Source organism: Caretta caretta, chromosome 1 (genome assembly GCF_965140235.1).
Source record: "Caretta caretta isolate rCarCar2 chromosome 1, rCarCar1.hap1, whole genome shotgun sequence".
NCBI lineage: Eukaryota > Metazoa > Chordata > Testudines > Cheloniidae > Caretta > Caretta caretta.
Window position 1 is genome coordinate 7355519 of NC_134206.1, and position 14779 is coordinate 7370297.

General features: G+C 47.7%; 1 protein-coding gene across 1 annotated transcript; it reads left to right on the forward strand.

Moving 5' to 3' along the window:
* Window positions 1–4902: 4902 nt before the first annotated feature.
* Window positions 4903–5865, forward strand: LOC142068643 (olfactory receptor 52K1-like). Its single transcript, XM_075118314.1, has one exon. The coding sequence runs from the start codon at window positions 4903–4905 to the stop codon at window positions 5863–5865; it is 963 nt and encodes a 320-aa protein (XP_074974415.1).
* Window positions 5866–14779: the final 8914 nt, after the last annotated feature.

Genomic DNA, 14779 nt, shown 5'->3' on the forward strand with positions numbered 1-14779 from the left:
TGGGCATCTCCAGTGGTTCTAGTTCCCAAACCAGATGGGGAAATACGTTTTTGCGTGGACTACCGTAAGCTAAATGCTGTAACTCGCCCAGACAACTATCCAATGCCACACACAGATGAACTATTAGAGAAACTGGGACGGGCCCAGTTCATCTCTACCTTGGACTTAACCAAGGGGTACTGGCAGGTACCGCTAGATGAATCTGCCAAGGAAAGGTCAGCCTTCATCACACATCTCGGGCTGTATGAATTTAATGTACTCCCTTTCGGGCTGCGAAATGCACCCGCCACTTTCCAAAGACTTGTAGATGGTCTCCTAGCGGGATTAGGAGAATATGCAGTCGCCTACCTTGACGACGTGGCCATATTTTCGGATTCCTGGGCAGACCACCTGGAACATCTACAAAAAGTCCTTGAGCGCATAAGGGAGGCAGGACTAACTGTTAAGGCTAAGAAGTGTCAAATAGGCCTAAACAGAGTGACTTACCTTGGACACCAGGTGGGTCAAGGAACTATCAGCCCCCTACAGGCCAAAGTGGATGCTATCCAAAAGTGGCCTGTCCCAAAGTCAAAGAAACAGGTTCAATCCTTCTTAGGCTTGGCCGGTTATTACAGACGATTTGTACCGCACTACAGCCAAATCACTGCCCCACGGACAGACCTAACCAAAAAGAAACAGCCAAATGCTGTTCAGTGGACCGAAAAGTGTCAGAAGGCCTTTAACAAGCTTAAAGCGACACTCATGTCTGACCCTGTACTAAGGGCCCCAGACTTTGACAAACCGTTCCTAGTAACCACAGATGCGTCCGAGCGTGGTGTGGGAGCAGTTTTAATGCAGAAAGGACCTGATCAAGAATTCCACCCTGTAGTGTTTCTCAGCAAAAAACTGTCTGAGAGGGAAAGCAACTGGTCAGTCACTGAAAAAGAATGTTACGCCATTGTCTATGCTCTGGAAAAGCTACGCCCCTATGTTTGGGGACGGCGTTTCCACCTGCAAACCGACCATGCTGCACTGAAGTGGCTTCACACCGTCAAGGAAACTAACAAAAAACTTCCTCGGTGGAGTTTAGCTCTCCAAGATTTTGATTTCGACATCCAACACATCTCAGGAGCTTCTAACAAAGTGGCTGATGCACTCTCCCGTGAAAGTTTCCCAGAATCAACTGGTTAAAATCGTCCTTGAGATGTGGAAAATATTGTTAGTCTTTATGTACTTGGTAGTATATTTAGAGATGCATGTGTCTTATTAACTCTGTTTTCCTAGCGCTCCAGGAAGAAATCCCAGCCAGTGTTTCACCCTAGCTGAGATTTGGGGGGCGTGTCATAAATATAAAGGGAAGGGTAAACCCCTTTGAAATCCCTCCTGGCCAGGGGAAAGCTCCTCTCACCTGTAAAGGGTTAAGAAGCTAAAGGTAACCTCGCTGGCACCTGACCAAAATGACCAATGAGGAGACAAGATACTTTCAAAAGCTGAGAGGAGGGAGAGAAACAAAGGGTCTGTGTCTGTCTGTATGCTGGGTCTTTGCCGGGGATAGACCAGGAATGGAATCTTAGAACTTTTAGTAAGTAATCTAGCTAGGTATGTGTTAGATTATGATTTCTTTAAATGGCTGAGAAAAGAATTGTGCTGAATAGAATAACTATTTCTGTCTGTGTATCTTTTTTGTAACTTAAGGTTTTGCCTAGAGGGGTTCTCTATGTTTTTGAATCTAATTACCCTGTAAGATATCTACCATCCTGATTTTACAGGGGGGATTTCTTTATTTCTATTTACTTCTATTTTTTATTAAAAGTCTTCTTGTAAAAAACTGAATGCTTTTTCATTGTTCTCAGATCCAAGGGTCTGGGTCTGTAGTCACCTAGGCAAATTGGTGAGGCTTTTTACCAAACCTTGTCCAGGAAGTGGGGTGCAAGGTTTTGGGAAGTATTTTGGGGGGAAGGACGCGTCCAAACAGCTCTTCCCCAGTAACCAGTATTAGTTTGGTGGTGGTAGCGGCCAGTCCAAGGACAACGGGTGGAATATTTTGTACCTTGGGGAAGTTTTGACCTAAGCTGGTAAAGATAAGCTTAGGAGGTTTTTCATGCAGGTCCCCACATCTGTACCCTAGAGTTCAGAGTGGGGGAGGAACCTTGACAGGAATGGTAGGAGGGAGAACAGCACAGTAAAGACAATGGATTTCAAGAAGGCAGACTTTAGCAAACTCGGTGAGTTGGTAGGTAAGATCCCATGGGAAGCAAGTCTGAGGGGAAAAACAACTGAAGACATTTGGCAGTTTTTCAAAGAGACATTATTAAGGGAACAAGAGCAAACTATCCCACTGCATAGGAAAGATAGAAAGTATGGCAAGAGACCACCCTAGCTTAACCAGGAGATCTTCAATGATCTAAAACTCAAAAAAGAGTCCTACAAAAAGTGGAAACTTGGTCAAATTACAAAGGATGAATATAAACAAATAACACGAGTATGTAGGGACAAAATTAGAAAAGCCAAGGCACAAAACGAGATCAAACTAGCTAGGGATATAAAAGGAAATAAGAAAATATTCTACAAATACCTTAGAAGCAAGAGGAAGACCAAGGACAGAGTAGGCCCGTTACTCAATGAGTTGGGAAAGAAACTCATTGAGTAATGTGACAGAAAACATGGAAATGGCAGAGATGCTTAATGACTTCTTTGTTTCTGTTTTTATCAAGAAAGTTGGTGGCAATTGGATGTCTAACATAGTGAATGCCAGTGAAAATGAGATAGGATCTGAGTCTAAAATAGGGAAAGAACAAGTCAAAAATTACTAAGACAAGTTAGATGTCTTCAAATCACCAGGGCCTGGTGAAATGCATCCTAGAATACTCAAGGAGCTGACTGAGGAGATATCTGAGCCATTAGCAATTATCTTTGAAAAGTTATGGAAGATGGGAGACAGTCCAGAAGACTGGAAAAGGGCAAATATAGTGCCCATCTATAAAAAGGGAAATAATTTCTGTTCCTGGAAAGCTAATGGAGCAAATAATTAATCAATCAATTTGCAAACACCTAAAAGATAATAAGGTGATAAATAATAGTCAGCATGTATTTGTCAAGAACAAATTGTGTCAAACCTTTGAGAGAGTAACAAGTCTTGTGGATGGGGGGAAGTGGTAGATGTGGTATATCTTTACTTTAGTAAGGCTTTTGATACTGTCTCACATGACCTTCTCAAAAACAAACTAGGGAAATACAAACTAGAAGGAGCTATTATAAGGTGTGTGGATAACTGGTTGGAAAATTATTCCCATAGAGTAGTTATCAGTGGTTCACAGTTATGCTGGAAGGGCATAATGAGTGGGGTCCCGCAGGGATCGGTTCTGGGTCTGGTTCTGTTCAATATCTTCATCAATGATTTAGATAATGGTACAGAAAGTACACTTTAAAAGTTTGTGGATGACACCAAGCTGGGAGGGGTTGCAAATGCTTTGGAAGATAGGATTAAAATTCAAAATGATCTGGACAAACTGGAGAAATGGTCTGAAGTAAATAGGATGACATTCAATAAGAACAAATGCAAAGTACTCCCTTTAGGAAGGAACAATCAGTTGCACACATACAAAATGGGAAATGACTACCTAGGAAGGAATACTGCAGAAAGAGATCTGGGAGTCACAGTGGACCACAAGCTAAATATGAGTCAACAGTGTAATGTTGTTGCAAAAAAATCAAACGTCTTTCTGGGATGCATTAGCAGGAGTATTGTAAGCAAGACACGAGAAGTAATTCTTCCACTCTACTCTGCTCTGACTAGGCCTCAGCTTGAGTATTGTGTCCAGTTCTGGGTGCCACATTTCAGGAAGGATGTGGACAGATTGGAGAGAGTCCAGAGAAGATCATCAAAAATTATTAAAGGTCTAGAAAACGTGACCTATGAGGGAAGATTGAAAAAATTGGGTTTGTTTAGTCTGGAGAAGAGAAGACTGAGAAGGGACAAGATAACAGTTTTCAAGTACATAAAAGGTTGTTACAAGGTGGAAGGAGAAATTTATTCTTCTTAACATCTGAGGATAGGACAAGAAGCAATGGAGCTTCCAGCCCCGGGATGCCCAGTTCAGTTATCCCGGAACTCGGTGGGGAGTTCTCCCCCTGACTTCAATGGAAATGGGATCAGACTCATAGGCTCTTTGGATTTGTCTATGCAGCGAGTGGCAGTTAGATTCACAGCTTGGGTAGACAGATGCAGGCTTGTGCTTCTCGGGGTACCGTGCTAAGAATAGTTGTGTAGATGTTGAGACTCGGGCTCTGAAGCTGGTGGGCTGGAGCCCCAACTTCTGCTCCAGCATCTACACAGCTTGTTTTAGCGAGGTACCCCGAGTCTGTCGATCTGAGCTCTGAGATTTGTTGCCGTGGGCTGACACTTGTTGTGTAGATGTACCCTTGGTCATCGCTGAGATCAAAATAGCACTAGTCATGCATGTTCTGCAATGAATTACGTACATGCAGGTTGAATACCCATAGTGTGCTGCTGAAGGTAACAGGTACATCTTGTTACATGAAGCTTAATATGCCAGGTATTTCTAGGCTGAAAGCATGTGCCGTGTGGCCAGATACATTAGGTACTTCAAGGCAGAATGCACACTGAACAATGCGCATCTCCTAGCAGCAAGGTACACTAGATAGGATACTTGTAACCAAGTGGGGTTCATTAGTCATGACCTGTAATGACATTCTAAGAACGTTAAATGATTTTCCACAGTAGAATATAAGGGTTTGTATGATTAGTGTTATAGCAACATGACAGATGAACTCAATGAAAAGTCAGTCCACATCTTCCAGAGCTGAGACTGGCCCCTAGTATGTATTTAATTTACAGGGTCTGTTCATTCCATGTGTTATGTTTTATTGAAAGGAAATTCATTGATGTGAGACTGGCAAATGATGCCACAAGAAGATAATCTGTCAGGTTCCAATGGTACAGGCTCTGATCCATCAGTGTTCTTCCTGATGGGTATCCCGGGGCTGGAAGCTCTGCACCCCTGGATCTCCATCCCCTTCTGCTCAATGTTCACCGTGGCACTTCTAGGAAACTGCACCCTCTTGTATGCTATCAAGACAGAGCCCTCCCTCCATCAGCCCATGTTCTATTTCCTCGCCATGCTGGCCATCATCGACCTGGGTTTATCCACAACCACCGTGCCGAAAATACTGAGCATCTTCTGGTTTAATTCCAGGGAGATCAGCTTTAATGCCTGCCTGGTACAGATGTTTTTCATTCACTCATTCTCCATCATGGAGTCTGCTGTACTGCTGGCCATGGCCTTCGACAGGTACGTGGCCATCTGCAACCCCCTGAGATATGCCACCATCCTGACCAATTCAGTGATAGCAAAGATCGGGCTGGCAGCTTTGGCCCGGGCTGTTCTGCTAGTGGTCCCCCTCCCCTTCATCCTCAGGAGGTTGCCCTACTGCGGGTCCCACGTCATCTCTCATTGCTACTGCGAGCACATGGCCGTGGTGAAGCTGGCCTGTGCCAACACCAGGGTCAATAATGTCTATGGGATCATGGTAGTTCTCTTCATTGCGGGGCTGGATCTGATGTTCATCTCCCTATCGTATGTCAACATCCTAAGGGCTGTCTTAAGCGTGGCATCCAAGAAAGAGCAGCTCAAGGCTTTCGGCACCTGTGGCTCCCACCTTTGCGCCATCTTAGTATTCTACAGCCCTGTGGTCCTCTCCTCAACAATACACAGGTTCGGGCGCCATGTCGCCCCACACGTACACATCCTGCTGGCCAATTTCTACCTCCTCTTTCCTCCCATGATGAACCCCATCGTGTACGGTGTGAAAACCAAACAGATTCGTGACCGGGTGCTTCTCCTGTTCCAAGGGAAAAGCTTCTAGGCTGAGCAGGAGGGGGCTGCTGAGCAATCAGAAAGCAGAGGATGCAGGAGAGGTTTTCTGAGTAACTTAGACAGCATGGTTGTGGGGGTTTTATGTATGCTGGGATGGGAACTTCACCTCCGACTCCTAGGGAGCCGTACACTGTCCCCTACACAAGCTTAGCGCTGCTGGCCGGAAGGTGATCTTGGCCTTGACCTTGTCCTCACTCAGCCCCGTTTGTGGAGTGTGAAGGAGTGTGAAGAGGAGTGTGGAGGAGTGTGAGGGCTCCTTGCACCTTCTCTTGCTTTGCTGGAATCTGGCCTTTATTACTGACACACCCAGCCACAGCCACGGACGTCCATGCTGCAGGAACAAATGCTGTATCTGCCACTGAAGTTCAGTCAGCTCTGAGATGGAGCAACACACCCGGGACCATTTAGGCCCCAGAAGAAATGCTGACTGCTGGGCTCTTCTGTCCCAAACGTGCCACCAGGGACGCTGCTGGGTGCCAACCTTTTTTTTTTTTTTTTTTTTTTGGAAATCTGGCCTTAGTTGTGGTGTCTGAACATTTGAGAGTCTGTCCCCAGTGGTTTAACCCGACCACACAGCAGCACAATGCACCAGGTCGAGAGAGGGGGGACGAGGAAGGGTGGATCTGCCTCAAAGTGTACTTCGAACCTCCCCAAATCCTAACCAGAGCGATCTCAGGCACAAAGTATTTGAAGTTCACTTTCTGATACTGACAATAAATCAATGAAACACAGCATTGTCTCCATGTGCGTGCGTGTGTGTGTGTATAAAATACTCATGAAAAAGTCTTGCTCTTCTTTGCTATCGCCCTTGTTCCTGTTGACTAATATATGTTGGATAGCATATAGATATACATCACGTTCATAATATGTATTATCTGCACCATGTATATACGAGTAGCATGCATTAACTACCAATAACATTAAGCACAAATATTGTAACAAAAGAACTAGATAAGTTAAAAAAAGAACTAGATAAGTTCATGGAGGATAGGTCCATCAGTGGCTATTAGCCAGGATGGGCAGGGATGTTGTCCCTAGCCTCTGTTTGCCAGAAGCTCAGATTGGGTGACAGGGGATGGATCACTTGATGATTCCCTGTTCTGTTCATTCCCTCTGGGGCACCTGGCACTGGCCACTGTCGGAAGACAGGATACTGGGCTAGATGGACCTTTGGTCTGACCCACTATGGCCATTCTTATGGTCTTAACAGTGATATAGCTGAAACTGGCCTGTACCATGATCCTTTTCATTCACTTAGTATCCCGTAATACCTTGCATTTTCTTAACTAAGCATTTGTCACAAGTAGGTAGGAGACTTGTAAACATGTTGTCACTTGTAAAATCACATAAATAATAGCAGCCGAAATTTGTACCTGGTGGAGGGCACCATCAGTATAAGGTGAATGCGGTGTCGCTGAACGGGACAGCTCTTTGGAGACTGGTATCGTATCAAACCTTGTTCCTGGGCCATATTAATCAACCTCCCTGACATTGGGCTCTTGAGTATATTTCCTAACAAAATAATGAACCAAAGTGTGGTCAAATGATACAATTTATCGAGAAATCCAGATCGTTGGAATAACCACCCATAGATATCGCTGCAGAGATCCTATGGCCCATTTTCCCTGGAAAACCACTGACATCGCCCCGCCATAGCTCCCCACCCCCACCCATAGTGCCAGGGGGGCATGGGCGGAGTTTGGAGGATTATGGGGACAGCCCCCCAAACTGCGTACGTTGCTGGGGGGCATAATTTAAAGGTTCAGCCGCCCCCTCGGAACAGCTCGAGTCACAGCCCCCAAGCTGGGCAGGCCCCCTCCCAGCTGCAAGGCACCCGGCACCACCATGTACAACTGGGAAGTGGACAGTGATGAGGAGTCCTGTGCCAGGAGCTGGCCCCAGCCCCCATGCTGGTGGGGTGGTGTCCGGTGATGGCCCCCACCCAGGTCTGGAGGAGCCCAGCATCTCCGGCAGGTGGCAGAGGGCAAAGCGGAGCTGCCGGGGGTGGGCTCGGAGAAGGGGCCGGCCCCGAGAAGAGGTGGTTCCCAGGTGAGTGGAGGATTCATGGCTATTCCTGCTGCGAGCCACACCCCATGATCCATGGCTGTTGGGCCCGCTGGAGTATCAGCCCTGCTGCCCCCCAGGGACCGGGGCTGGGCTGTGTCACTCTGCTTCCACCCGGACACCTGTCTGACCCCCACATGGCTGTGCCTCGATTTCCCCCCCGCTGTGCCCTGATTCCCCGCCACCCACGCTGTGCCCCGATTTCCCTCCCCTGCTGTCCCCCGAATTCCCCACTGCCTGCTCTGCTCCTATTCCCCCCCGCCCACTGTGCGCCAATTTCCACATACCCCAACCCCAACCCCCGCCCCAGGGACTGATCTCCCCCCCGCGCCCTGATTTCCCACCGCAGCCCCTGGCTCTGGGGACTGACCCCTGACATGTCCCGCTGTGCCGCAATTGGGCAGGGTCAGCGACAACTCCTCCCAGCCCGGCTCTGCAGGTGGCAGGTGAGTCCTAGGGGATGGGGACTGAGATGGGGGTGGGAATGCAGTGCGAGCGACAGGGGGGGGGAAGACAAGTAGGGCAGGGGGTGGGGCCTCGGAGTAAGAGGCGTGGTAGGGGGAGGGGCCCCAGTGAAGAGGTGGGGCGGGGGCGGGGCCTCAGGGGAAGGGGCGGGACAGGGAGTTTGGATTTCAGGGGTTAGAAAGTTGCCAACCCCAGGCGATGGGCTCCAGGCGCACAGTGGGCTGCTGAGGGGCAGGGTGTTGGCGGGGACCGGCTGTGGGACCTGCCTGGTCCCGTTGCCCCCTCGCTGGCCCCGGTCCCCGCTGAGGCGAGGGGCCACGCACGCCCTGCCGTGCCCCTCCCCTGAGGGACGCGAGGCGGCCTGGGGAGGCCAGGCTGCGGGCTCAGCCCCTGGCCTGATTTCCCATTCGATCCGTCTGAGGGGACGACGGCTTGCCGGCCTGGTGGGCGAGGCGGGAGGGGGCACTATCAATCTGCACCCACTGAAAGTGGGGGGCACAATGTAAAGGTTCGGCCACCCACCAAACAAGCCGAGTCACGCCCTCCTCTCCCCCCACCCCATGCAGGTCCCTCGCCCTGCCGCACCCAGCTGGTACTCCTGGCTCTCCCCACGGGGTGCAGCTTCCAGTTCCCCTGGCCTCCAGGCTCACTTGACGGGCTCAGCTCTGGCCAGCTACCGCACAGAGTGGGGGCCCGGCGGTACCATGTGACCGAGCACGGGGCTGGTTCTGAGTCAGCAAGAAACCCACACGCAGGAGTGGGGCAGCCCTGACCCCACCCCCAGCTCATGGAGGCTGGGTGGTTTCCAGCCGTGGCTTCCAAGCCCCCCCCCGACTGTGTACACCTGGCATTAGTCACCATGTGGCCATGGTTAAATCCCCTCCCCCTCCCCACGGGTCCCTATGGAAGACCTGAAGAAACACCAGGGCAAGTGCCCAGCCCCCACAGGCCAGCAGTGACCCCACAGCGGGCCCAGCACTGCAAACCTGGGGTAGGCGTGGAATTTCTCCCCCAAGCGTGGCCCTGCTTTTTCTGGCTGGAGCTGCCCCCCAAATATTGAAGTCAAACTATGCCTATACAGGGGGGCCCTTCTTCCTACCCAAAGAGGAAGTGGTAGCAGCTGCGCTTTTGTAGTGTTGCTGCTTATGTTCCACCCCAGAGCTGGCTGCATGTCTGCAATGCGTGAGTGGGTCTCTGTAGAATGAGGTTTGGGGGATTCTACTGGATAAAAGAGGCCATGTACACGTAAGATGTCATTACCCATCTCTTTCCCAAACCAGTGTTCAGCTGTCTTCATAGTCAACTCCAAGCAGAGCCCTAACACGCAGGGTGAAGTCCTGCACACTGTGTGTGCACTTTTCCACCTGCCCAATTTAGGTATGTAAATCCCTGGTACACACGTCAGTTGTGGGGATTTGCACACTATTTTGTGGACACGTGCAATATGGACGACACGTGCATGCACTCTGCTGAGGGTTTGGCCCACACTTTTTCACGTAGATGTCGATATGAACACCAGCCCAGCAGGAGAGACCTGGGTTAATCTACATTCACCATTTGCTGTGACCCTCTAGGCCCCAAAGCAAATGTGCCGCGATAATGACCCAAGTCTCTCAACTGCCACCGAGTAAAGTCACCAGGGTGTGTGTCATTAGGAGGTATAAATACTCTCACCCAGTTGATCTCAGCTGAGTGCAGAGTCCTGCAGTTTGTGTGTGACTTCAGCATGTGCTGAGAGGGAAGAAGACGCAGCCAGGGTTCAGGTGAGCTGGGGCAGTTTATATTAAAGCTAATCAAGGAACTTTCTAAATAGGAGATTTTTAAAAGAAATGGAAAGCTTTGGGCCAAATCTGCTGTCAGTCAAACTGGTGTAAAACTGGAATGATTCTGGATTTAGGCCCGTATAAGTGAGAGTAGAGTGAGGTTGGTCATTTAGAAGGGAACTATTTAATGCCATCAAAAAAACAAACAACCAAAAAAAGTACAGGAAGAAACAAGTGAGTATTCCAAAATATCAGGGATGTTCAGGTTACACACAGAGCCATAGTTCTCTCCCCTGGTACAATTGCACTGTGAGAGACTCTTTATTGGGAGATTTCAGACTGGGGGACATATGTTTTGGCAGAGAGACAAGTAATGATTAGGACAGGGCAGTCCCCTAAAACGATCTCAGTCACTTGCTAAACTGGGCTCACTTGAACAACGTGCAGATTACATTACAATGTGCATTACAACTAAATGTGAGGTTCTACATCGAGGAACCAAGACCACAGATCACACTTACAGGATGGGGGAGTTTTGTTTTAGAAAGCACTGACTCAAAAAAGAACTCGGAGTCATGATGTGTAACCAGCTGTACATGAGGTCCCAGTGCAATGTGATGATGGAGAGAACAAATTCCCTCCTTGAAGGCATAAGCAGGGGAATATGGAGCAGAAATAAAGAGGTGTGCGGCTTGAAGAGACCATCACTGGACCCTCTTTCTAGGTCCGGTGCCCACACTTGAAAAAGGTTGTGGACAGATTGAAAAGGGTTCAGAAAAGAGCTATAAGAATGATTTCAGATCTGGAGAACGTGGCTTAACTGCCAGAGACAGAACAAGCTCAATCTATTCAGTTTATCTGAGAGAAGGTTAAGAGGTGACTTGATCACAGTCTTTAAGTCCATAGATGGGAAGAGCTTTCTGACTGTAGAAGGTTCTTTAATCTAGCAGACAAAGGCAGAATGAGATCCAATGCCTGGGAGCTGAGACTAGACAAACTGAGACGAGAAACGGTCTAGCTCCAAGGGACATTATGGGTTTGAGGCAGAACTCACGTGGTGAAATTCTGTGGCCTGTGTTATTCAGGAGGCCAGAGCAGGTGATCAGAATGGTCCCTTCTTGCCTTAAAACCTATGACTCCATAATAATTTGATCAGAATTTATTCTCAGTTAATGAAATAAGTAATATTTTTTCTACAACCTTAGATAAATATGGGCTGTAGCAGCTTGTAATATTTTTTCCCTTTGTGAAAACAGTCTCTGCATCTCTGTTCATTTGGATTTTTATAGCATAAGATTTCTTCTCTCCAAAGTCGGTTTCGAATACGTGTGTGCCGCAGCTATGCACCACACTACAACCCCCCTGCTGCAATATAAATAGGCCTAAAGGGATTCATCTGAGTCCCTTTGCTTCTGGAACCGACGGCCTGTCCACATTCACGGCAGCATGTGGAGAGCCGACGCTGCGTGCCCGGCTAGCATGGGGGTAAAGAGCCGTGTCGATGGAGAGTCACTGCTTAGGCACGTAGAGAACATGTCTGGCAGAACTCTAAGCTCTCCACCCTGCACAGTTCTCCACACACCCAAGCCGTGCTCCCATACCCACCCCTGAGTGTCCCGCTGCCTCCCTGCTGCCGGAGCCTCTCCCCATTGCAGTGAAAGGCTCCAGGAGTGGGGAAAGGCTCTGGCAGTGAGGAGCCTTTCCCTGCTGCCTGCCCATTGCCAGAGCCCTTCCCTGCCATGTGTAGCTACACACCTGCTTGTCAATGGGGTGTGTAGCTACACATACCTCACATGCCGAGGGCAGACAAAGCTTCAGGAAGACATTACGTAAGTCATATTTTCTTGGTGTGCCATTTCTAGTTTTCCCCAAACCAGAAACAGCATAAGCGCAGCCTCACAGTCCTGCAGTATGTCAGTGGAGGGCGGGGGGTGTTTCATAGGCCTGGAAATAGGGAGTTTTCGCTGTAAAACTGACCAGTTGTGAAGCCTCTGACAAGTATCATACAACATAAGAATGGTCATACTGGGTGAGACAAATGCTCCAACTAGCCCAGTATCCTGTCTTCCAACAGTGGCTAGTACCAGATGCTTCAGAGGCAATGAACAGAACAGGACGATTATTGTCCCAGTCCCAGGTTCTGGCAATTAGAGACTTAAGACACCCAGATCATCAAGTTGCATCCCTGACCATCTGGACTGATAGCCATTGATGGACCAATCCTCCAGGAACTTATCTAATTCTTTTTTTAACCCAATTAGACATTTGGCCTTCGCAGCATCCCCTGGCAACAAGTTCCCCAGGCTGACTGTGTGTTGTGTGAAGAAATTCTTCCTCCTGTTTGTTTTAAACCTGCTGCCTATTAATTTAATTCGGTGACCCCTGCTTCTTTTATTATGGGAAGGAGTAAATAACACTTCCCTGCTCGCTTTCTCCACACCAGTCATTATTTTATAGATCTCTATCATATACCCCTTAGTCATCTTTTCCCTTCTCTTTGTCTTTTCCAATTCTAATATATCTTTTTTGAGATGTGGTGACCTAAACTGCACGTAGTATTCAAGATGTGGCATACCATGGATTTATACAGTGGCATTAGGATATTTTCTGTTTTATTATCTATCACTTTCCTAATGATTCCCTGGTTTCAGTGTAGCAGCCATGTTAGTCTGTATTCGCAAAAAGAAAAGGAGTACTTATGGCACCTTAGAGACTAGCAAATTTATTTGAGCATAAGCTTTTGTGAGCTACAGCTTCCGATGAAGTGAGCTGTAGCTCACGAAAGCTTATGCTCAAATAAATTGTTTGTCTCTAAGGTGCCACAAGTCCTCCTTTTCTTTCTAATGATTCCCAACATTCTGTTCGCTTTTTTGACTGCCGCTGCACATGGAGTGGATGTTTTCAGAGAACTATCCACAATGACGCCAAGATCTCTTTCTTGAGTGGTAACAGTTAATTTAGACCCCATCATTTTATATGTATAGTTGGGATGATGTTTTCCAATGTGCATTACTTTCCATTTATCAACACTGAATTTCATCTGCTGTTTTGTTGCCCAGTCACCCAGTTTTGTGAGCTCCCTTTGTAACTCTTCACAGTCTTCTTTGGATTTACCTGTCTTGAGTAATTTTGTATAAAATCTGCAAATGTCACTACCTCACTGTTTACCCCTTTTTCCAGATCATTTATGGCTATGTTGAATAGCACTGGTCCCATTACAGACCCCTGGGGGACTTTGCTATTTACCTCTCTTCAGTCTGAAAACTGACCATTTATTCCTACCTTTTGTTTCCTGTCTTTTAACCAGCTACTGACCCACGAGAGAACCTTCCATCTTATGCCTTGACAACTCACTTTGCTTAAGAGCCTTTAGGGAGGAAACTTGTCAAAAGCTTTATGAAAGTCCAAGTACACTATAGCCACTGGATCACCCTTGTCCACACGTTTGTTGACCTCCTCAAAGAATTCTATTAGATTGGTGAGGGATGATTTCCCTTTACAAAAGCCAGGCTGGCTCTTCCCCAACAAATCTTGTTCATCTATGTGTCCGGTAATTCTGTTCTTTACTATGATTTTAACCAATTCGCCTGGTTCTGAAGTTAGGCTCACTGGGCTGTAATTACAAGGATTGCCTCTGGAACCTTCTTTAAAAATTGGCATCACATTAGCTATCCTCTAGTCATCTGGTACAGAGGCTGATAGGTCACTTACCACAGTTAGTAGTTCTGCAATTTGATATTTGAGTTCCTTCAGAACTCTTCGGTGAATCCCATCTGGTCCTGGTGACTTATTACTGTTTAATTTATCAGTTTGTTCCAAAACCTCCTCTACTGACACCTGGGACAGTTCCTCAGATTTGTCACCTAAGAAGAACGGCTCAGTTATCGCAGAAGTTGGTGGGGAGTTCTTCCCCTGATTTCAATGGGAGTGGGATCAGACTCATAGGCTCTTTGGGTTTGTCTATGCAGTGAGCGGCAGTTAGCCTCACAGCTGGTGTCAACAGATGCAGGCTCGTGCTTCTCGGGGCACCGCGCTAAGAATAGCTGTGTAGATGTTGAGACTCGGGCTCTGAAGCTGGTGGGGTGGAGCCCGAACACGAGCTACAGCATCTACACAGATTGTTTTAGCGAGGTACCCCGAGCCTGTCGATCTGAGCTCTGAGACTTGCTGCCGCGGGCTGACACTTGCTGTAGATGTACCCTTGGTCATCAATGAGATCAAAATAGCACTGCTCATGCATGTTCCGCAATGAACTACATACATCCAGGCTGAATACCCAGAGTGTGCTGCTGAAGGTACCAGGTACATCTTGTTACATGAAGCTGAACATGCCAGGTATTTCTGAGAGAGTGTGCCGTGCAGCCAGATATACTAGGTACTTCACGGCAGAATGCACACTAAACAATGCGCATCTCCTAGCAGCAAGGTACACCAGGTAGGATACTTGTAATCAAGTGGGGTTCATTAGTCATTACTTGTAATGACATTCTAAAAACTCTAAATGATTTTGCACAGAAAAATATCAGGGTTTGTATGATTAGTGTTGTTGCAACATGACTGATGAACTCAACAAATGTCAGTCCACTTCCTCCAGAACTGAGACTGACCCCT